The sequence below is a fragment of the Anthonomus grandis genome, chromosome 7 (genome assembly GCF_022605725.1).
Source record: "Anthonomus grandis grandis chromosome 7, icAntGran1.3, whole genome shotgun sequence".
Classification (NCBI taxonomy): domain Eukaryota; kingdom Metazoa; phylum Arthropoda; class Insecta; order Coleoptera; family Curculionidae; genus Anthonomus; species Anthonomus grandis.
In genome coordinates this window covers 14388781-14414827 of record NC_065552.1, presented here as the reverse complement: position 1 = coordinate 14414827, position 26047 = coordinate 14388781, and the positions used below count along the sequence as shown (strand labels likewise).

Genomic DNA, 26047 nt, shown 5'->3' with positions numbered 1-26047 from the left:
ATGACAACATCAAGCTTGACACTTTGTCAAATGCACCAATTTGCTGATTAGATACAGCCAGATACAGCAAGTTCTAAGATACAGTCAGATTGACATCAGAGGCGGAGTTCAAAAATTGCCAATCGGTCTCTGAGAGTATATACACCAGAGGGTAATTGGCCTGTTTAAAGTTGTAGCATTTGCTGTTATAATTTGTTTGGAACAAGTTGCATGATAATTTTTTCTTTAAGACTAGGGAGATATTGATGCTGGGATGTGATTTATCTTCAGGGACAAATTAATGATTTTCTTTAGTACTTTCACACTTAAAATTACTTATCATAAGATCCAATATATTATTGTAGGAATTTTTAAATGTATTAAATTCTTTTAAGTTGCGTAGTGTCATAAAATCATTTAACTTAAGTTGGGGAATACATGTAATATTAAATATACCTGATGACCTTATTATTTTGTATAAATTTATACACAGGAAATTAATCAAAAAAAGTTGATATTGAGACAGTGGTGTTTGTGCTTGAATATAAATAACGAAAATATATATGGGTTTCAATGAGATTAGTAGCTTACGCCCCAATATGTGTATCTGATTTAAAACTTTCAACGTACTCACTCCTAACACCAAGCTGCTCCTTCTCTGACTACATTCATCACATCCAAATTCCTATTATTTCTAAATACATTGTAGTTCTGGTTAAATAGTTCACCATTAAAAACATCATCCTGGACCCAGGTTTCTGTGACTACCACCAAGTGGTTATTACTAAAAGACACAGACATAAAATTACCCCAGTTTTTATGTTTAAGCCTTCTGACATTCTGATAGGTGAAAGTCATATGCATGTTAGACAACCATGCTAGTTTAAATTATGATTCAATAAAATTATTGGTTTACCATTATGATAAACAATCTTTAGATGACTTTCTTCAGCACTTAATCTGTCTGTCTTAGCTTGTTTATACTCTAGAACTGTTTCTGTGATCTATTCTCACTAATCAAAAGGTGTTTTAAATTTGTCTTGTTGCTCAGTTGTTTAGCGTTTTATTATATCATTAGTGACATCGGTTGATTTTCATATTACCATAGTTCTATTTTTGTACCCAGTCCGCTTCTCCAAACAGAATACCTGAATATCTGGATCTCTGACTTGGGCACAGTGCTCAATTACCTGGACTGCTTAAGAAGTTGTTTTCTTTTAAAATATCATTTTTATGTTCAGTCTTCTTCTTTAGCATTTTTAAATGTTTTCTTAACTTTGTGGGCTTTATTAACAGTATAAACATTGGAAGTTATCGAGAACAAGGGAGTATGACTCACTGAACCAATATCTGGAGCATCTGCTCTCTGCAATAAAACTACGTTCTTCTCTGTACAATGTTCTGTTTTTGGCCTAAAGGAATAGCTCTAATTTCCATCGCTTTTTTTATGCCACTACAAGCCTTACACATGGGTTTATTACATGAATCACAGTAACATTGAAAAAAATGTTTCATTGCAAATATAACACCTTAGCTGCTCAGGTTGGAAATAATATTGTGCAGGACCAACAATGGATTCTGAATTTCACTGGACTATCAATGCAGTACTGCAAAAAAGAAAGCAAACATAATAGTAAGGCACACACAAAAGCTGGTCAGGATATGGATAGGAAACTGGATTTCCATACAGATCTGTTTTTTAAATAAGACATTGGATCAATACATCTCATTTTGTATAGTTAATCATTTTCTATCCCTGTTGCACACTGTCTCTTTCATCTGTGCATTTCATTAGCCACTTGGATTTGGATTAGTTGAGTAGTAGGTTTCTTACAGCCTAAGAGTTTTCTAAAGAATAGAATTTTTATTTATATTTTATGAAATAAAATTTCAGCTATTTTCTTTGGAATTAAAATTAAGAAAATATACCATATCTCTTTTAGTGAAGGCAATAAACATACATACTAAATAAATGTTGTATTTTGTTTTAGATAAACATTTGTTCATACAGTGCACTCTTAAAAGCCTAACTGGAAATAGATTGCATTATAAAACAGTAAGTGAGATTGTCAATGTTCATACAACTATGAGTACAAACGGGAAGGAGGAATATTCATCAGATGAACAGTTCATGAAGTCCGAAGGGTTTGATGCTATTGACGGAGGAATAGAAATCAATGGAAAAATATGTGGAGAGCAGCTTGGAGATGCTCTTCTGGATGATCCCGATAATTGTGGGATTTGCGGGTAAGAATATATTTTCTACTAGGGCAATTATTGTAGTGTAATCTTAATCTTATACTAAATGTGCTTAGGGAAACTCTGACAAGGCCAAGGATGCTGCACTGCCTTCATGTTTTCTGTGAGCATTGCTTAGAAAAGACCCTCATTGGGGAAGGAGGAGATGCTGGCAGTCCTAACACTTCCATTGTTTGCCCTACTTGCAATTATGAAACTAAGGTAAGATATTAAATTTTATGTTTAATCAGATATTTGCTGATATTCATAGAGAATATTATTATTACCTCAAATTCATTGTATTTTGTAGTAATATACTATTTTTACTAATATTTTCTACCCTATTAGAGTACATATCTCTTAATTTATATTTTAACAATTTTCTTTATTAGCTTTAAAGACATAACCATGTTAAAAATTTGATAATGTAATAAACAGAAACCTGACTAATTTCAGAATAGCGGTTTGACTTGATTTATAATCAGTAATTGGTATTGATATTAATATATGATATTCTGTGGTATTAATAATAATTATTCAGGTAACCATTATTACCTGCAAACAATATTTTTGTCAGGGTAGGCAGATTAAGTTTCCTAAATATATAAATATTTTAAAAACACTGCATTAATATTTATTTTATATTAAACATCAACATCAAATTTAACTTGTGTTATTATCTTTATTTTGGAATTTAGTTACTTCCATCACTACTGTTAGAAAAAAAGGGTTACTGACTTGAATAAAAAGTTTCAAAATGTGGTTATTATATGCCAGTCTATTTTGTGTGGGTGTGAACATATTATATTTCATATTCAACTGAAAGAAATACCTCAGTCATTATAATTTTATAACCTTGCAAATCAAATTTAACTGCAGGTAATAAATATTAGGTTTACAAGTTGGTAACAGATATACATTTTGAATGTATTCTCAAAGGTTTCATAAGTAAGTGTATTTTTTTGATTCATTTAGAAAATTATGCCTGCAAAGCTCACTTTATATACTTCTTTTTGGGTGTCGTTGCTAATAGAATGAATATGCTTTATTTCATAATAACTCCACAAACGATATATCCAGTTACAGAATATTAAAAATTACTCTTAATTTTATTGCACAAAGTGCACTGCACATAACATTAATTCAGTAGTATTTCTAGAATAATTAATTTCTTTTATTATCTGCATAAAATAAAGAAGACTCTTGTTCTGTATGCCGAAACATTAAATCTTAAGACATCTTAAGAAAAGAATAAATACAATTCAATGGTTATTACATGCCTGGTAGTTTTATATTTACAGATACTTTTTACTAAATTTCTCAATCTTAGACTTTGAGGATTTTTTGAGAGCATTGTTTTAAGCCTGGCTATTAACTTCACCAGTCACAATGAGATCAAATTTAATTATGTAATTTGCACATAAAAGTGGTGAATTTGTATAGTAAATATGTACTTGTAAGGTACAAGTACTGTCCATATAAAAAGTCATAGGATTTCATGTTGTATACCTAGGTGCATAGAAGTTAATTTGGCAGAGTTAATCTGAAGCATTTATAAAATTATTAATTTATATAAAAACAATATTGCAAGAATATTTTTAATGCTTTCTAAGCCTGAAAGGTTGTGAAAATTCATTATCTCTAACCTAGATATGTGCATTTCGTATACACATGTTTGCTGATAATATAAATATCTTAAGGTTTCATAACAGGGGCTCCATATGGCAGAGTAATATTCTAGAATTCTTTTAATATTTCTAAGTTACTTTCTAAAGTTACATTCAATGCCTCACAATTACTGAAAGATGAGAAATAGCTGTGAGTCAAAAGCCACTCCAAGATTGCGCATTTCATCAATCCTTGCCAAAACTGCTTCTTCCAACTTATAATTATTTTCAACCTGGGCTTTTTTTCTATTGAAGCCAAGTACAAAGTAATTATCGGTATTACAATGTAATTTGTGTCTAATAGACCAGGCATATATTTTTTGCAAGTTAGTTACCTGCTTAACCAACTCATTTATGAATAAGAGAAAAAGCATTGGCTCAAGGTTGGATCCCTGGGGAATATCTGATATTGCAAAATAATGGTCTTTTATGACAAACTGCTGAGGTCTCATCTCCAAGTATGATGTAAAGAATTTGGTTAAATTTTCTCTGTCTGCCTGTCTGAAAGCACACAAAATCTGTATATATTACATTAATTCGACACCTCCTATTAAGAGCTTTAGTAATATCTTCTATAATCTCACAGAGATTTGTATACATAGATTTCTTACTTTGGAAACCATGCTGTCTTGTTGATATCTTTTGCTGCACAGAAAAAACATGAATATGCTAACAAGTCTGGATCAGTCATGTATTTGTTTCTAAATATGTACAAAAACCACATAGAGAGACTTGAGATTGTATTTCTTTAAAAAAGCACTCCAAACACTAAGGACTCCAAACAAATGAACAATATTCCAACATATCTCTCACATTTATATGTAACTTACAAATGCTTTGTGTGTTTGAAAACAAATAGGTCTTAATGTCTAACAGTAATATACATTTTAAAAGCCCCTGATGTCAAGCCTGTAATTCTTGAGAGACAGTTCTGAAGCAAAATTGACCCCAAGATTTCGAATTTGTATGACATAGACCCGTGTTGTTTAGTCAAAATTAATAAAAAACTTATTCAAATTTAAATTATTTACTTATTTATCATTCTCTGTTCTAAAGTATCCAACAGTCATTTTACAACCAAAATTCTAAATAACAATTCTAGAGCTTAAGAAAGTAGCAATATTATACAATTGTTATTAACCACTTTGGCTTTATTGGTGTCCCATTTTCGGTACTTTTGCGGGATATCTCCGTTATTTTTGAAGATAGAGAGTTGCGGTTTTCGCGACACTGTGCTACTTTTTCGTTAAACTAAAGATGCCGTCAACAAAATTTTCATAGCCCTTTTATTTTATAAGATACAGAACATTTTTGAAATTTTTGCATTTTGGGACCTCCTTCGTATCTCCATTATTTTTTAAGTTTTTGTAAAAGTAAAAGAATAGAGTAGAATCTAGTGGTTTAGAAATTTTCTAAATTAAATGCATAATTTAATAGTAGGCCATGAATAACAATAATAAACAAATAAAAAGTTACAAATTAATAACGATGAATGGGAAATTGCATCATTCTTATTTTTTTTTTGTAATAAAAGAACATAAAAAACAAATATATAAATTTAATAAACCCTATAAGAAAACAATCATATAACAAAACAACAATGTAACAAAACAATATTTTTACAAGAAATGTTCAAAATGACCTCTCTGATACAAAATTGGTACATCTTTGTAACCGTTTGAATAGCATTCAAAATAATAATTTGTCTCCTTCTCAGATTTTGAAATGCTAAATGAATTGCATCTTGAAGTTCTATTAGATTATTGCATTGTCTTCTATACACTTGATCCTATATATACCCCCATAAAAAAGAATCTAAAATCGAGAGATCGTGAGACTGTGGAGGCCATCTAACGGGTCCGTTGGTACCTATCCATCTTTGAGCAAAGTTATTTTCAAGAAATGCCCTTACTAGCCCAGAGTTATGACTTGGGGCACCATCTTGTTGTAGGTAGACAGTGTTATATTGGGCTAGAGGGATATTTTCCAGAAGTTCTCGAATAACTTCCTCTAGGTACCTACGTGCTGTAAGATTCCCTTCAAAAATGGGTATACTATTTCTTTTCCAAAAATAAAACAAGACACTCCAACTCCAAAGACACTTGGCAATTTTTCTGCATGAGGTTGTGGGTGTCGCTTCTATATAACCTAAAACTCTATTTTTCTTTTTCTTCCCTATTTTCTTTATTGTATGCTTTAGAACACGGATGAACAAAAGATCCGTGCTTAAGTAAATTGTCCTTTAAACGAGCAAATATACCAAAAAACGGTTGCCTTCTCTCTGGATATCTAAGAGGCATAAAATTACAACATTATTGGTGTAGTGAAATTGGTGGATTAGAAAATGGATCTAGTCATATAACGGCTTCTAACTTACCTATGGAAATATGGTTCCGAAGCTTCTTCAGCATTTTCATTGCTTTGATAAAACATACAAGCATATCATAATTTTCAAATGCTGCCATTTTTTTGGCAAAATTAACAAATAACGAAAATAAATGGATTTTGGAGCATAAACTCAATCAAAAACAGAAATGTCAATCAAAACCCGAAGATAGTTGACATTTATTTATTTATTTGTCAGTTTTTTATTTCTTGTTATAAATAGCCATGGCCTCCCATTAAATTATGAATTTGATCGTTTAAATTTAGTTATTTATTTGCTTATTTTTAAAAATAAGTCCATACTCTTATATCTTTTTAAAAAGGTAAAAAAGGCCAATATTATGGAATATAAATATATAGGGTGTTCCATTTAAAAAAAACATAAGTTTGGGTAAGAACTCAAAAACTATTTATCAAAAAAAATATACAGGGTGTTCATTTGAAAACTTCCCACCAAGGATTTATCGAAAACCACTGTTTAAAAAAAAAACGCCGAAATACGTCAAAAGGTTTGTCAAGGGGGACAACTTTCTAACCTAAAATTACTTTTTACTTTTAACATGTTTTTGAAAATGTCCGTCAGGAATTTGAACATCGCCTATATCAATGTTTGGCCAAAAACGGGCAACATTTTGAACACTTATTGAAATAAGAACTGATATTTTCATGTTTTTGTTTTCTATCTGAGCAAATTAAGATAAATAAAGATTTTTCTAATTTTTTCGAAAACGAAATATAAAAAATAAAAGACTTCGACAGACCTTTTAAACAAGCTATTACTCGATACCCCTTGCCATTTAAAATTTTTAAGGGGATGACTCTGGGGGGCAGAGGGTGAAAGGGGTGAAGTAATTTTAGGTTAGAAAGTTGTCCCCCTTGACAAACCTTTTGACGTATTTCGGCGTTTTTTTTTTTAACAGTGGTTTTTGATAAATCCGTGGTGGGAAGTTTTCAAATGAACACCCTGTATATCTACACCACTGGATTCTACGGAAAAAAATCTATAAGAATGAGTTTTTACTTTTACAAACACTTTAAAGATAAAGGAGATAGAGGTCCCAAAATGCAAAATTTTTAAAAATGCCCTGTGTCTTAAAAACTAAAACGGCTATGAAAATTTTGTTGACGGCATCTTTAATTTTACAACTAAAGATGCCGTAGCAAAGATGACATAGCGACTCTCTATCTCTAAAACTAACGGAGATATCCTGCAAAAGTACCGAAAATGGGACATCCTGTACTATGGAATATGCTCTAAAGGAGATGTCTAAGTTAGAACCCGGTGGAATATATGAAGTTGTCAAAAGCTGTCACAAAATCTTTGACAATATCTTCAATCTGGCATTTGTTATCTAAATACTGTTATCTATATACTGGGTCTGCGTCAACGTTGTATGGCAAAGATAGCGCTATTAGCCATAAGAAGGGTACCGAGCCATTAAGTTTTTCAAATCGAAGAGCCTTATTGGTTTTTCCAAGGCCCCTGGTAATCCTAATTGCATGTGGATAACAGCCTCCGGCAGCCCATTGTACTATAAGTCTGACAAATATAAGGTAGAGCAAACACTTCTATATCAAAGTTGTAGGATTGCCAAAAATTTACAAACTAAAAATACTTTCACATATGAAGGCTTGGTCACAACAAAGTTATCATAAAATATGTTTTTTTTTTTAATAGAATGCCCTCTTATGTTATTTTACAAAAAGATTAGCCATGAAGAGAACTTTACTTTTATATAACATTTTTTAAATTTGCATGCGGCGTTGCCAAGTAATTAGTTTTTTTCTTCTTTTTTGTTTTTTAGAGGGTTCATTTTAAAAAATTGTAACTAGTACAGATGGAACCTAGACTTGAAAATTTGTACTATAATTTAATTGGTCTAAGATACCTGCTAAAGACTGAAGTTAATTTTCTGGGCAAACATTAGTCCTTTTTGAAAATGAGTCACTAACCTTTTTTAACATAGAAAATTCGAAAATAAATATAGAAGTTCCTAAATTCTAAAAATAGAAGTTCGAAAATCTCACAAATTTTGATTTTCATATTTTCACTGGTGGTTTGTCACAAGTTGTTTGTTATATTTTTTTCCTTCGCGTCAGACACAAGAAAAGATAATGGACTATTGAATAGTTGGATATTCTCTACATTTTATAAATGTTTGCAATTGCAATATTTCCTTTAATGAAACATGCTGTATTTGACGAAATTTTTGAATTTTACATACAATTTCCAAATCTGGGTCAGGCTTTGTTAAAATTTCCAGAGTGAAATAATATCCTGGAAACTCACGCCGTATATATTTAAAAATTCTGACTGAATTACGTCAGGCTTTATGAAGTACCTCTTAATCTATGTAAAAAATGTGGTGTCAACAAGATTCTCTCCCCACTTTTCATTGTAAAGTTATGGAATATTTAGATCGGGAATATCGGCAAAAATGGATCAGCCCTAGACACTTTTTGCATAGCTCCTACGGTTTTTATTTTACGCCATTGCATTTTTTTCTGTAGGACATAAAAAGAAATGAAAGCCCTGACTAGGCAAGATATTTGTCAAGAAGTGAAACCAACCTGTCGAAATTTGTAATATTTTGTCGACGTAGGTTGACATTTAACAGAATTATATTTTTATTGAAGATAATTCCAAAGAAATAAGTACGCTGATTAAACGTAAATAATTGACGTAATAATATAACCTTTTTTATACCCTTTTGCACCAAATCGAAGTAAAAAATTTAATAAAAAAGCATTTCATTACAGGGTGTTACAAAATTCTGTGCAAATATTTTAAGAGCATATTGTTGGAGTTAAAATAAGACTTTTTTCATATAAACATGTGTCCTAAAATGCATCCCCTCAGAGCTACAGCCAGCGCAAATTGCTTAAAGAAAGTGGATAATTTAGACCCGTAACTGCAATTATGCAACAATTCGTCTGAAAATTTGCATGTCGCCGTTTTTTGGGTGCTCTTTTTTATTTTCCGTCTCAAAAATTACGTAAATCCAATTTTAAAGGAGGTTTTAGGGGACCTTACCCTTCTGATGGCCCGTATCTTATGTATATCTTATATATCTTATTTCCTATAAGAAATTTTAAAATCTAGCAACACCATCTAGTTTGCCGTGAAAAAACATAAAATTTTTGTTTATTCCATTTTTTCGATATAATTAAGCGTTTTCGAGAAAATCGCTGATAAACGAAAAGGGAGCATTATTAAATTAGAAAAAACGAAGTGGGCTGTGACTGTTTTATTTTTTGTCAAATCAAATTAATTTGATTTAAAAATGCAAAATTTTCATTTAGATGGTGTTCTACATTTTCAAATTTCTTCTTGGAAACATAAGATATGGGCCATCAAAAGGCCCATATCTTATGTTTCCTGAATCCTTTCCTAAAGTTGGGTTTACACCATTTTTACCATTTTTGGGAAGGAAAATGTCAAGAGGAACCTTAGGACATGCAAATTTCCAAAAGATTTTACGTATTACTATAATCAGTGTGTTATGGGAAGAATACTGGTTTTGCTTGTCAACTCCTCTACTCAAAACAGACTGCAATTAAATTAAAATATCAGAAGCAGATTCCTAATGTAAAAATGGATTTCATATCATTTGGATTCAGTCGATTGGGAATAGAAAAGAAATTATTGTGATTTTTTTAGTTAGATATAAAAAGAAGCTTTTGTAAACGTAATTAACGATACAGGATGGCCCAACAAAAACGTACCGCAAGACATTACAGCATGACAAAGAACTTTTCTGCAAGATTCAAAAACACGTCATGTTTGTTTCTGAGGAGGATAAGGCTTGAAGCAGAGAACAGCAAAATCTTCAACCCTCTAAGTAGAAGGGTCCTCTCCCAGTTTCTCCATACGTTGCTGTGTAGTTTTAAAAAATCAATCCACTCTTTTAGAGAATATGGCGCTTTGAAATACCAACAAAACCTTTGACGAAACATTCAAACATCGCTTTTTTACTGAGGTTAATAGTAAACAATAACAAATAAACAAATAACAAACCAGTTAAACGATAGTAGACCTATTAAATGTTGCTAGTCCTACTTAACACGAATACAACCTAAAATAACTCTTACATTCACACAATTTTAATTTCAAATGAAATCCTTGCAATACCTACCTTTGTACTTTAATTACAGGTGGGTTTGAAAAAGGTAGGTGCTCTTCCTTTGGATGTAATAAAAACAAACGTATCGGACGTATCTAACACGGAAAACCCTAATTGCACCTCGTGCACCGCGAAAGAGGTGGCCAAGTCTTGTTGTAACACCTGCCACAACTTGCTTTGCAACAACTGCGACACTGCTCATCACTACATGCGTTGCTTTGAGTCTCATGTTGTTATTGACCTTGAGGAAATGCGTAAGGTAAGTTCTATGAGCTAAATAAAATAGTGTGATGAGAAGAGTGTCTTTGCATTAAAAGCGTTTCCGAAGGTTACAACAGATTACTAAGATATACTTGAATAGTACTGCAAAGCGATGCAGTAATTCAGTGCAACTATCATTTGCCATTATATCATTTCGTATCTGTTCTTCTTTTTGTTTGTAAACCGGAAATACTAAAGCGTTGCGTGGCTTTAGGGTAGATCTATCAATTTTTCCCAAAAAATATGCTTATTGTTGTGTCCACTGTAGAATGTATGATGACCATAATCAGAAAACCTTTTATTATTAACTTTTTTTTGAATCTGCCAACAAATATCACGCATCTGGCTGTATTTAATTATCTCTTTCTTATAGAAAGGAAAGAAGATAATGATCCACAAACCACTAGACTGTGAACAACACCCTGGCGAAAATATAATATACAACTGTGCCGGTTGCAACTGCTTGATTTGCGCTCAGTGCGCCAAGGGAGATCATAAAGGACATCCTACCGAAGCTATAGCCGATTCGGAAATGAGAGTGAGGCAAGACATGGAGTCATTGCTCACCAAAAGCAAAGAAAAAGTGGACGCGCTACTGAAATGCGCTAGCGACCTCGAAAATAATTTGGAGGAATTGGCACATCAGCGCAGTGCTGCTAAAGACCTGATTAATGAAACGTACCAAAGTTATAAGGCTGTTTTAGAAAAATGTAAGGTAAGTTAACGAAATGATGTATGAATTAATGTACAAATAGGAACGCTCCTGTCGCCCGCGTACAATTTTTATTTTGCTGCGTCTTTTAAAAAATTATGGTATCAAAATTTAAATATATGTGTACCTTTAATTTATTAGTGTAGTTTTCATTCACGAGAATTATTTATTGAATGCCCTTATTGTGAATGTTGGTTCGACCAAAATATACTTAATACTTTATATTTTTCTGATAATAAGTGTTACCTAATTGTATATTATATTAATTAATACACAATTTTAGCGTAAATGCTGCAATATAGCATATTAAATCTTATTTAAATTTGAACTAAAGGAAATTTAAGTAAATGAAAATGGTTTCGGAAATTGTATAGTGACCATTGGGAACTTCTAAGGCATCCAAAGGTTTATCATTTTAGTTACACAAAGAAAAACAACTATTTTTATAATTTTATATCCTCTAAAGTTAATTCAAAACAATACCTTTGGCTGTATGTACCAAAAAAGCATCCCTCGAGTGCATTTCACATCCCAAGGTAAGGTGATGGATTTAATGTTAAAATATAAAAAAATACTTTAAATAACTCAATTAATCATTGTATTAAAGAAGGGGTATTTCCATCTGTAGTCAAAATTTCTAAAGTTAACCCCATCCACAAAAAAGGTCCAACAGAAATAGTAAACAATTATATACCAATACGTATCTAAAGTGCCGATTGTATCTAAAGTAATCGAAAAACTTCTTAAGGTAGAATCACAAATTATTTTGAAAACAATAAACTTCTAAATCGGGGTCAATTTGGATTTAGATAGTCTATTTCAACAACAGCCGTGAATGAATTAATGAAAATTATAAATACCGACAAAGGCTTTTGATTGTGTTCCCCCACATATTCTTATCGAAAAATTGTACAAATTTGAGAAAAACCAATATTACCTTAATAATCTCTTATTTAACCGGAATACACAAACAGGAATCAGCTTACATATTTTAATAATGAAAAATCTGAGTTATTGGAAAATGAGATCGGTGCTCCGCAGGGATCAGTGCTGGGGCCGTGGTTCTTTATAATTTATATAAAGTATCTGGAGAGCTGTAACCCTAGTTCTAATCCAGATCAAAGTTTTGTAATTTTTGCGGATGACCCTACAGTAATATAGAGGGCTTTGTCAAAAAGACATATTGTAGATGCTATGGAGGAGACTATTGCTCTACGTGGCCTGGTGGATGTTGTTTCTGATAATGTTCTTTTAACCGTCTATTATGCTTTTGTGGAGTCTCATATGCAATGCTATGCTGGGGACATTTTCCACACATGAAAAGAATTTTTAGTATACAACGAAAAGCTGTAAGAGTGATAGATCGATTGCATTATAGAGAACATTGTAAAAACATGTACAGGGTGGCCATTTTATTAGGGGCCTATACCTTTTTCTCAGAATCTACATGGTGTGCAAAAAAAAAATTTACAGAAGTGTTTTCGCTTTAGGCGAATTTTTAAATTATTTGAGTTTCATCAATACAGGGTGTTCAAAAAGCGCTGCACCGGCTTTAACATTAGAATTTTAAATGGGACAACCATTATATTTTTTAGGTTCCTTGGGCGAAGTAAAGGTAACTCTTATAAGAACTAATATTCGAATTTTGTGTAGTTTAGACAGAAATTAAGGTTTTGCGTTTCTTTTAGCAAATTTATGTCTTCGTCATAAAGCGTTTTGTAACGCTGGTAATTAAGACTTTTTAATAAAATTCCTACCAGGACTTAAGAAGACTACCTGCTATTAATCGACGGTGACCAGGTATTTTAATATTTGTACAGGGTGTCCTAGGTTATAAGATATAAATTTTCAATGCGCAATATTTAAGTTTTTTTTAAAGGAACACAGTTATATAGTATTTTAGAACCTAAAAAAAGGCAATTACTTCAAGCACTAATTGCCTTTTTTTTTAATAACTTACTACCATCATTGCAGCATGGATTTATATAAAAACGCTCCAATACAACAAACCTCATTGAATGTTTAAATGATTGGACTAAAAATCATGATGACTCTAAGCCAACTGATGTCATTTATCTGGATTATGAGAGAACCTTTGACAAAGTCCCACATAACTTTTTATTAGTAAAACGAACATTTTGGAGTAAAAAGAAAATTACTAAATATGATTGCAGAACTGCTGAAGGAAAGATATTATCAAGTCAAAGTGACTGGAGTAATGTCAGAGCAATACCTAGTAAAAAGTGGAGTTATCCAAGGGTCGGTGTTGGGACCCATACTGTTTACACTATATCTCTTTGACCTTGCAGATCTCAGAAACAAGAATCAAAAACTTTGCCGATAATGCTAAAATATATGCAAATCCTCTTAGACATGGAGAGCAGCTGAAAATAGATCTTTAGAAAGTAGAAACATGGTCAAGGATAATACCCTATATCCTTAAATGAGTCAGTCTTAAATGAGTCCAAATGCACAGTACTCAGAATTGGACCAAACAATCCAAAGGAGCAATACAAGGTGAATAACATGACCTTAACAGCTCTTTCTGAGCAAAATGATCCAGGGACTAATAGTTACAGGTGATTTAAAGAAAATTTCCGTAAGGGCAAATTCTGGAAAAGAAGTTTTTTTGGCAAAATTGATGCAAAATTCAAGTAAGATGGTAATTTACTCCCAAGACCTAAGGACAGACTCCGAAGAGTTCTACCAGAAGAGAAGCAGCTAGAAATTCTACATTTTGAGGATATACCCCTGAAACCTCCACCAGCCAAACCGCTTCGGAGTTAAATAATCGTAAATCATTTAAATTTTTACCTGTTCAACATTTAGAAGAAAGAGACTATGATGGAAGAATAAACTTTTGTGATGGTTAATAAACATGAATTTCGATGAAAATTTGTTTAATAAGATTGTTTGGACTGATGACGTCAATTTTTCATCAACAAACATCAACACTAATTTTCAATAGGAAAAATATGCAGTACTGGAGTGATAAAATAAGACAAAGATTTTGGAAGTGCAAAAGAAGGGAAGACGATCCGTAAAAGTGTGGTGCGGAATTTATCGATCAAAAATTATAGGATATTCTTTAGTGAAAATTTGAATTCAAGAAGATGTTTAGATATGGTAAGGAATGAAATACAACCGCTAATAGAAAATGAAATACCGGCCTACCAACGTGCTAAATTAATGTGGCATCAAGATGGAATAAGTAACTTCCTATACCAACATTACAACCGTTGGATAGGGCAAAATGGAACAATCCCTTGGCCAGCTCGAAGTCCAGATCTTACTCCGTTAGATTTCTTTCTGTGGGGAAGATTAAAGGATAGAATACAATCCAAGGCTTACTACGGTAAATGAAATGCAAAGAAGTATTAGAGAGGCTCTAGCCTACTTAAATCAAACAGATTTTGTATCCAATGCTATAGAACATTTAGAAGTTGTATAGTTTATACTACCTATATGTATTATTCAAAATAGAGGGCATATTGAAAACTTACTTTAGAATTTAGTTACCGTTATGTTGCTGTTTTTTTTTACTATTATAATAAATTTATATATTTATATATATTATTATACTATATGAAATGGCTATTTCAACAAGTTATTTGTAAAAATCAAAAATATTTTGTCTTGGTAGACAATCTCGAATGTCACAGAAGTGGTTTAAATATTATTCTGTACCTCATACGACAAGCGCGGATATTAACTATTGTTATTTTGCAACCTACTATGGTGAAATACTAAATTATCAAAATTTGTTCAAAGAGCGTTATTATTGTACGTTATTGTAGAGTTGAATTTATATCACTCTAATAAATATTTTCTAAACTATTAAATTTTGGTATTGGACATAATTTATGTATACATAGTTTTTTTGCTGATTTTAAACGAGGATCATTTAAGGGAAAGAATCATTGCAGCTGGAGAGCATTTCAGGTTGAAACCAAATATTTTTCAAAGCCTTAGATTTTCTTTAATAAAGAGGGCTTGTAAATGAATCACTTAGAACAGATAATTTAGGGTCATTATTCTATGATTTTTATTATAATAAGTAATTAAGCATTAATTTAGAAAAAAATAATTTACGTTTATTTTATTAACTTGTTAAAATGTCTAAAATCTAGATTTCAAAAAAGATTTATAATAAACGGATTCTCAGTCCGACATTTACTAAGAATACTTTTTTTACAAGAAAAGATTGGATAATTAGAATTTTTTACTAGAACTTTATTATACATGGGTACAAAAAAGTTTTAGTGCATAAAAGTATTGCAACACATGGTATAGCGAATCCGTGAACGGATTTTAATTTCTCGTTCCGAAAAACCCCCTCACACCTAATTTTAATTTAATATCTTACGAAACACTAGACTTACTTCTTAAAAACCATTTTATATTTCTCATTTTGACGCCCTGTATATTTAAAACCGAGCGCCCAATTAAAAAATGGCATAACGAAAGTCGCATTATTTTGGTCCACCCGATATGTGGCCGGCGGATTGGCCTCCCTTTTTTGGGACACCCAGTCTATCTAAAAATACATTTTATTCCTATGGATTTATTTATTTATTTATTTATTTATTTATTTATTTCTTTGTCATTTAGGATGAAGCCCTTGAGGAATTGAATAAATTGTATCACGACCGATTTTTGCAAATGATGAAGCAATCTGATGATCTTGGAAAAACAATCAGCAATTTTGAAGATGCTTGCAGATATACCTCTAAACTACTAGATAACGGCACTGTTTTAGAGATGATTTATTTGCGTCAAGTGGTAGCCAACCGACTTTTATCACTAAATACTAGGGTTCCCAAATGCGACAGCTTTATTAATTTGGAATTTAAATCTGATTTTGGACAATTTGAGAAGGTTCGTTATAATTCATAACATCGTATTGAAGTAATATTATTTAATATACTTTTTACAGGTATTGAAGGAGAATTTTGGCACATTTTTGACTGAGACTACTTTGGTTGTTGATAGTCCTCAGAGTCCCACAAATAGTTCTTTAAACGAGATAGCCCCATTGGCTATCAATGGTATAAATAAATCACCTCTATGTAAGCCATCTCCCATTACGAACGGGGGAAGTCCAATTTCTTTACCGACTTCAATGCAATCAAGTTTTGACGGTGACCTAACAAATAATATTCAAAACTTTACTCAAGTATGTAATTTTGCCATTTTGGTTTTTTTAACTATCAATTAAGTAATTTTTCCATTTGAAAATAACATCTAGTTTCAATTCTGCAAAAGATAACAAATATTCGATATTTACAGCTATCTAGCCCGACTTATCCTCAAGTGTCTGCTACACCCGCTTTGCAAGGATTTTCTAGTATTGCTGAATTTAATTTGGCACAATTGGCAACATTGGCGGAAACTAGCAGTAGCGCAGCTACTTCACCCACCCCTTCTGGTTTTAATTTTGCTGAATTGTTGAGCAACGATACTGCGGTGAAAAATTTGGCTTCTTTGGCTAAGCTTGGATTAAATGCAGGTGGTAAGTTGAATATTATTTCAAGTAGTGACTAGAAAGCATGTATTGAAAATGAAAAATGGTTATAACAGGATAAGATATTTAATGAGATTTAGTAAAAAAATATTTGAATTCATAATAACATAACGTTTTTAAACATATACATTGTCTCACCATCTATAAAATTGAGAAAAATTATAGAGACACCATATAATCTAAGATATGCAGATGGTATTTATTTACCCTAATTATGGTCCTTACGATGTACAGAGTGGAGATTTTATTAGAGACCTATATTTTTTTTCAGAATCTACAGGATAAAAAAAATCATAAAAATAGTCAACTTATTTATTACAAACTTACACTACTAAAAATATTTCCTACTATTTATTTCGATTGTGTCGAACTTTTCGTGGCTTCCTAGCGGTGAAGGCTTTTTATATTGGTTAGACCGTTATTTCGGAAGATTCGCTAATATTCCACGTGTCTCCGGATGATTCCCGAATGACTGAGAACATTTGGGATATTCGCGGCGGTTAAGATCACAGTATGTTTTATTATAATTATTGTACTATTATTAAAGATGTATATACAAATTAAAATATTTTTTTAAATGCCCAAATAACAAAGAGAGACTATAAAAATCACAAGACTTTAATTATTGTTGGCGGCAATTACGAAAAACAATGAGATTATGAAAGTGAATACAATGTGATCACAATTTCGTCCTCTTACCGTTTTTAAAAAACTACAATCAATAACTAACCTAACTGTCGCATCTTTACTCGCATACATTTCAAATCTTCTTATTATTGAAGTTCATACTTATATTTATTACAGACATTATATACCTGATAGGCTAAGTAAAATAGAAAAAGTCTCATGGCAAAAAAGTCGACAATAAAAAATTAACAATAGCTGAATATTTAATTAACCAGGCCTTGAAGAAAACGAGAGCAATACGCAGGCGACAATCAATATGGGCGATAAGAATTCATACCTAACAAAAAAACAAATATACCTGATTATTCCTTTTTAAGATCCTAAGCCTGGGAACTCGGTAACTGTTAAAGATACAGCTTAGGTTAAATTAGGAATTAGTTGAGTTCTTTAAAGCGTTCTTACATGCCCCCTGACAAACTTGAAAAGTTTTCATGTTATGCATTATACAATATTTTGGAAAAATGAAAATTTAACAATATCTATTTTATTTTTTCTGACTTTATTAAATAGATCCTTTGACACTTATATATATCCAGTTTTCAATCTGATCGATCTTATCACATCTGACATGCTATTTTTACTGTCATTATCATGTTGTTGTTTTTTCAGTAATATTTGTCGATTTTGCTTTTGTTTAATATTAATTTTATATTAGTATCTTTTTAGGCGAAAGCGAAGTTGTTTAAGATTATAAAGGCTTTGTAATATTGATGTTTAAAATTTATAATATTTAACTCCTATATAAACACGGCGAACAAAAGTATGGAAACATTTATAAATCTGTAATATTTTTAAATTATACGGTAAAAACTACTATTCATTCAATAAATCTTTTTTTGTTAATTTTAAATTGGCTACCCCTTAGCCTTAATGACTGCTTGGCATCGCCTTCTCATCTAGTCAATTTGCTTCTTCAATAATCAACTGAAATGTTACTCCATTCCTCCTGCAAAACTATCCATAGATCTTCTCGGTTTTTGATGTTTCTTTTTCTAATTTGACTTTGCAAGTGCTGCCAAAGATTCTCTATAGGGTTCAAATCGAGTGAATGGAAAGGCCAATCCAATACTCGAATTTTCTCCTTTAAAAGCCAATTCTTAACTAGTCTGGAGGTGTGTTTAGGATCATTATCCTTTTATCCTTTTGGAAAATCCATGACAATGGCAGATCCTCTTCATATGGCAACAAGTTACTCTCCAATATGTCAACATACTTTTACGCCCATTAAATCTGATTAGTGGACCAGACCCATATCGCCTAAAACACCATTTGACTAGGAAACCTTGGTACATATCCTGTAGAATCACTTCCAAATAAATTAAACTTACTTTCATTGCTAAAAACTACTGACGCTCATTGATTTTGTGTCCAGTCTTTGTGTTCTCTAGCAAACTTAAATCCGTCCACTCTATGCAGTTTCGTCAACAACAGTTTTTTAACGGCACGTCGACCATATCAATATATCATCGATCAATATGATATATACAAATATCGATCAATGGAAATAAATTTGTGACGACCGATATTAGCGACCAATGACCAATCAAAGTTAAATTTATTTCGATGCGGTGGGCTTTCTGTGTTCGATGTCCTGATTTTCTGTCACGTCATATTTCTCACCTTTTTCTCACCGTCGAATGAAAGAACATAATATGGTTATATCAATGTTTTGCCTCGACAGTAGCAGTCGCTCGATTTAAATCCGGTTGAAAATCTGCGGACACTTATTTATAAATACATAATAAGGCACTAATTTCATTACCTCATTCTTAACCATTCATAACCAAGGTACAAACAAGCGCTTTTGCGATTTTACTATTTATTAATTAAAAACTATCTTTTTTTACTATTGGATCATTAGCCTCCATTTATTCTTTATCGAATTTGTTCCAGATAAAGTCCAAAATATAAATATATGTCTGGTTTCTAAAATTCGCTAAATGATATACACCTAAAAACATTTATCTTAGTATTGTTATAATTATAAGAAAATTATTAATAATTAGGAAAAAATTTGTGCACATACATTTTGTATTTCATAGTGCCCGAATTGTACAAATTATGTATTTAACATATTAGTTAAGAAATATATTTAAATTAGAATTATGAAAGAACAAAATAAAGTATAAGATAAAGCAAAAATCTTTATTTTATTGGAAAATCTAAAAATTACTATAACGAATATTCATAGTTATGTGCCCCAATAGAGCATTTTTAATATATCTATAACTACTTAAAATTGAATAATGGAGGGCAGGATAAATCACTATATCGCCAGTTATTCTATCTTGCCACATTAACAATTTTCACTTAACATTGTAACCTTAAAAATATATGTATAGGGAACCTGATTAAAAAGAAAAAAAATCAAAGTTTACTTAAGTTAAATATTATAAAATTTTAACGTCAAGATCCGAAAGAAAAATGAAAAAAAAATAAAAACGACATCTTAGTTAATTAACCAGCATTGTCATTAGTTATTAAAGCTACTTCGCATAAGCACCACACAATGTCAAATACATGACGTATTTCAGCTAAAAAATAGTTCAACATAGTTGGTACCATCCCTACAAACAAAACACCCTGTCTATAAAACTGTTTGCAGCTAAAAGACTTTGCAATTAAAGTTTTTTTTTAAAACGCTTAGGTTCTAAGAACAGATTTAGGCTTTTAATAAAAAGCACATCCTGTACAACCACAAGCCTTTTAAGAGAGTTAATTTTCTATTTTTTTTTAAATTTTTTTTTGAATATTTGTACTATATTGTATAAAGTAATTGAAGTTAAATAAATAAGCTAATCGTTTTTTTTTTTAATTTCAGTTGAGTCTAATTCGACGATTACGCCAAATGGGGCAAATATGTTAGTGCGTTCCACTTCATCTGCCTCTTTGCACCAACACTTAAGCAACAACAACATGATTAACGGATTTGGAGGAGTATCTACATCTACCTCACCGCTTTTATCTACACCAGAAGATATCATGTCCACTGGTAATAATTAAATCATTTAATTTCAATAATAGTAATTTTAGAAGCATATTTTAATAAAATTTTGGGCATTACAGATTGCCTTGTTGATTTTTTAGATGGCACATTAAGCAGTATTTTGCCTCCGAGTACCACCAGCAGCAACCCATTGCCAAGTCGTGCTAATAAGGTCAGCCCGATGCAGATTAGATGTAAATTTGGACAGTTGGGACCAAGTAAAAGTCAGTTCAATTCTCCTCACGGATTCTGTCTGGGCTTAGAGGAAGATATTATTGTTGCTGATACTAACAACCATAGGATTCAGGTTAGTTACTACAAAAAGAAGTATATCACTTAGTCCATGGGGACTAATTTTAGAACGTTTAGGTTAAAATTGCAGTAATTCTTGAGAAAACTACTTTTTCAAGAGTAACATGAACAAAAAGAATAATTCGAGTAATAATAAAGACCTTTAGTGTGTTATAAATTCTGAGTTTCAAAAATAATATTTCAATTGATTCCCATAACAAAAAGTGATATCTACCGAGTAAGTTATAATAGTCACATGACCGTAAATCTTACTTAGGCTCTTATTTTGTAAAAGGAATAAACTTTCGATTTTTTTAATTACAAATTAGCCATTTTTATGATGGAGTTAGGTAAACTTAATCTAATATAGCTATGGCGTAAGATGATTTAGGTTTGAATGTTCTCAGTGTGCAGCGGGAAATTCGAAATTTAAGGGTGACCATTGGGATCGTGGAAACGATCAAAGATACAGTTTTAGTTCAATTATAACAAGTTGCGTAATTTTATGCTAATTAAAATGAAATGCATGAGTTTAAAAATCTTTAAATTGCGGAAGATTTACACGAAAAATTAAAACATCTTTTGATCACTTTCTTCCATTTTTTTAAATTTTGTGTTGTTTTGTAGATTTTTGAGAAAACTGGTGCATTTAAGTTCCAATTTGGTATTCCCGGTAAAGATGAGGGGCAATTGTGGTATCCAAGAAAGGTCGCTGTAATGCGCAGTACCGGAAAATATGTGGTTTGTGATCGCGGAAATGAAAGGTCCCGCATGCAGATATTTACCAAAAATGGGCATTTCTTAAAGAAAATTGCTATTAGGTAAGTAATGCGATTTTTTAAAGTGTATCATTTTTATTCTTAGTTACCTATTTTATTGGATGTTACGGTACTATCTTAGAATAATATATTTATAAAATATATAATTTGGAATAATACTCTTTGCAATAAATTCGAAAAAGATCTGTAACCCGGCATAGCTCTTCAAACCACCAGTTTAATAAAATTACATAAAAAAGTAGTATACAATTTAATTTAAACAATAAAATGTGTACTCGTGTAAAAATGTGTAGCACCCCCAAATATTCAATAACAGGAAACTTCCATTTATTGTCGCTTTCTACGTGTCAAATTCTACGTTGATTGAAGTTAACCGGAAAGAGTTATTGATTTATACACTTAACTAAAATTATATTTATATTTAAGTTGTCTCAGAATATGTGGGCAATCTCCTGGATTTGGATGGCTCGCAAGAAAAATATATATATATTTAAGATACTTTGTAAAATTTCAAAAATCAGAAGACTTATGTGGATTATTTTGCTTTCCATGAACAGACTATCTTTTTATTTTTTTAACTCGAATACTCTACAAAGACAGAATAGACTTTTTCGTTTTTTATCTGGATATAAATGTAAATTGTGAGAGTTAATAATTTTTGTCGTTTTTTTTTTTTTTTAATTCATCTTCAGGAAAAAGTATTGACCGACTGAATTCCTGATTGCATTATATTTATTCCTATCCAAAACTCAATTTAAGAGCTGGCAAAAGATATTTGTTACCAATTTTAACACCTGAAATATCAGCAAAATTAAATTAAAACCTCTACGTATAACAATCTATTTCAGTAATATATACCTTTGTGTATAACACGTTCTTGTTGTAGGTACATTGATATTGTAGCTGGTTTGGCAGTTACAACCACCGGCGAAATTGTGGCGGTTGATAGCGTGAGCCCGACTGTTTTTATCATCCATGAAAATGGAGATCTTTTGCGCTGGTTTGATTGTAGCGACTACATGAGAGAACCATCTGATATTGCTATTCATGGTAATTTTTTTTTTTTTTGTGCAAATACAGTTAATATTATATTGTTAATATTATTATGACAAAAAGAAAAAGTCGCATTGCATTTGCACTATTTGATTTTATTTGTTCTTGACATACTTTACCCAGCAATTTACTAATTATTTAGTAGCTTTTAAAACATGGAATGGTTTATTGTAAAAATACCAATGTCAATTTTTAACAAGAAACACTTGAGGTTTGCAATTTTCTGTAGGCCATACTTCTAAAGTTTATATTAGTCAAATAGTCACAAGCTTAATCAGTGGTATAACGTAGTTTGGGGCTAGTTACCAAAGAAAAGCATAAAATCTGGATGTTGCAAAATATTTAAAGAATCTGAGGAATTATATATTGAATTTTAAGAACTCCGCTTCCAAACTATAAAAGGCTATTAATAACAATTATTTCTAAAACAGCAGCGGATAGTACAGTTAAAACTAAATTACTAAGTCCACTTTTAAAGAGTCAATAATATCTTTGTAACATTGTGAAATGTATCAGGTGGCCCAGGATAAAGGGAACTCTGTAGAACTTCAGTGTATTTTAAACGAAACAAGTGAAATTAAGTAGGGCTTTTTCGAATTCGCTTTCTGAAATTAATTAATAATAAATATCTTCAAAAGTATTAAAGATATAAGAGAAGTTTTTTAGTAAAAATAATTTATAAATTAACGGAGGTTATTAAGATTCAGCGGTTTGTATTGAATGTATTTGAGGATAACAGCTTTAAAGTTGAATAGCAAAAAATCAAAAACTAAATATTCAAAATTTAACAAATAATATATGCAAATACATAAATAAATAGATAATGTTTAAGTTTTCAAATTAAACATTATCTATAAAACTATCACATATATTCGGAAGAAATAGACTTTCTTTTACTTTGATTTGTTCAAAGAATTAAAAAAACATTTCTGGTCAAATCGTTAACACCCGGTATTTGAAAAACATGTACAAAAAATTATTGAATATTAATTAAACACTAAAAATACATGTTTACATATTTTCAATAGATAAGCAAGCTTTTTAACCTATTCATAATTTGCATTCCAAATTAAAAATATAAAATTGTTTTGACGTGACAAAAAATTTTAAGTGGAGTATCATTGTTTTTAAAATATAATATTCTACAGATATGTAAGAATATAGTGAACATCCCATTTAAAATTTAAGACAATTTCCCGTTAAACCGGAAGTCACAGAAAACAAGTTATATAGTGCTCCTTTTATCTGGCCCACCTGGTATTTCTAAAATTAGTAGAGAGATTTTATTTAAAACAATATTTATGCAAGATGCAAAAATGTTCATTACTGGAAATTTATTTGTTAAATGAAATGAAAATTTATTTATTTATTAAAAATACATTTTGTTCTAGTTTAAAAATCTTATGTATTCCTCAGTGTAATTGGTCCAATAAATAATAAACTATAATCATGTATTTACCAAACCTTTTCAAATTGCTATAGCCATCAAAAATCTTTTTTAGGTAAAGAATATTACGTATGCGACTTTAAAGGACATAATGTTGTCGTGTTTAACGAAGATGGTCAGTTTCTTCGACGCATCGGATGCGAGAACCTGACAAATTTTCCGAACGGAATTGATATTTCTGACGCGGGCGATGTCCTAATTGGTGATTCTCACGGAAACCGCTTCCACGTTGCGGTGTTCGCCCGTGATGGCTCGCTTATAACAGAGTTTGAATGCCCTTATGTAAAGGTACGTAAATATTTTTATATAAATTGGTTTTCTCTTGGGTATTGTTGTCGAAATTTATACACAATAATTAGAGTAGAGAGTCTATAAGAGTATATCGTATGTTTCTGTCTGTAATACTTATAATGCCTATTTTATGAAGTAAATAAGTGCAAAAAGTTTGAAAAGTCTCTGAGGCCTTCCTGAAGTATAGAGGAATAGGGGTGAGTGGTCTATCAAGTGTTGAAAATGTGTCGATGCCGCATGCTCCTAATTCTCATCATGTGTGTATGAGCAAGACAGAAACGAAACATCATGTCTCAGTGCGGCTTTTGTAATGCATCAGCGTCCAGCACCCGAAATAAGCCATACGTGACATGCTCTGGCTGTTGCTCCAAGCGATATCCCCTTGATTGTATGCGTAAACCTAGTAAAGAAGCAAATTTATTATCTCCGGTCCCAGGACTACACTGGTGTTGCCCAACATGCAGACATATTCCTGACATGGATATTAAAAATACAATTAAAAATTCCATAAATAAAAGCATTTCCTTGGATGTAATTAAGCACTCTTTAAAGCAGACATCGACGAAAAATATATATATTCGGTTAAGGATTCTATTTTACACTCCATTGGTTCCAGGCTTGAAAGAATTCTTGTCAAAACACAATCAAAGCAAATCAAGACCACACTGAGACGAAGACAGATATCTTAACTCACATTAATCCAGCACACGAAAGAATTCAACTAAGCAAGGTTCAGAATATCGCATATGGAGGTATTTTTTTGACAGCTGATTCTATTGGCGCTACTATAGTTAAGAATCTTGCCAGGGAGAGACTTACAGAGGATTATAAAATAAAAGAACTTAAGCTTGTGCAACTAAAAGTTACCATCGTGGGACTATCAGAAGAGTATTCAAGGGAAGATCTCCACAACTTTATTCAGTCTCAAAATAAAAATATTTTTACTAATTCATCTGTATTAAAATATGACCCACTAAAAATAACGCCAATATATTTCAGGCTTATTTACAGTTGGATGTTATCGCATACAATCGTCTCAAAGTACATAATAATAGATTCGTGGGAATAATAGATATTTGGATGACTGCAAGGTCTATGATGCAACCTCAGTCACTCGTTACTTCAAATGTAATGGTCATTTTACTTGCATCTCGCTCTTAAAGCCACTCGTCTGTTCAATTATCGCAGACTGCCTGGCGGCAGCAACAGGCTCACAGTGACCTTCGCATTTATTATCAGAGTATTAAAGGTCTACGAACGAAAACAAAATCTGCGACTTTGATATTTTTGCTATAACCGCGACGTGGCTAAACGATAGCATTTCCGATTCAGAACTTTTCTCACAGGAATACTCTGTGTACAAATGCGATAGAAAATACGTAGAAAGATGGAACAATCGTGGAGGGGGTGTAATACTCGCTATTAGGCAGAACTTTGCGGTCTCTAATTTAAAATTATTGCTTCGATCAATCGATCGATTTGTAATATAGTTGATATAATAGGAATAAAAATAGTGACTGACACTAGCTGCCTATACACTATTCTCATATATATATACCACCGAATCAAAATATTGCGACGTACGAATTATTATTTGAATATCTTTCGTCTTTAACATATCTT

The 26047-nt window shown here is 31.5% G+C and overlaps 1 protein-coding gene across 3 annotated transcripts in view; it reads left to right on the top strand.

Moving 5' to 3' along the window:
* The window catches only part of LOC126738157 (brain tumor protein-like), a 60315-nt gene that overhangs the window by 19101 nt on the left and 15167 nt on the right, over nt 1-26047 (top strand). For 2 of the 3 annotated variants that reach the window (XM_050443341.1, XM_050443342.1), the window contains exons 2-13: nt 1971-2226; nt 2295-2439; nt 10425-10652; nt 11028-11369; nt 15978-16244; nt 16303-16542; nt 16656-16878; nt 20399-20569; nt 20644-20870; nt 21482-21675; nt 22520-22683; nt 24189-24421. In XM_050443341.1, the coding sequence (XP_050299298.1) occupies nt 2066-2226; nt 2295-2439; nt 10425-10652; nt 11028-11369; nt 15978-16244; nt 16303-16542; nt 16656-16878; nt 20399-20569; nt 20644-20870; nt 21482-21675; nt 22520-22683; nt 24189-24421 (2595 nt within the window). In that variant the 5' untranslated portion in view covers nt 1971-2065. The remainder of the gene's footprint in view (nt 1-1970; nt 2227-2294; nt 2440-10424; nt 10653-11027; nt 11370-15977; nt 16245-16302; nt 16543-16655; nt 16879-20398; nt 20570-20643; nt 20871-21481; nt 21676-22519; nt 22684-24188; nt 24422-26047) is intronic. The other variant, XM_050443343.1, reaches the window with a different exon arrangement.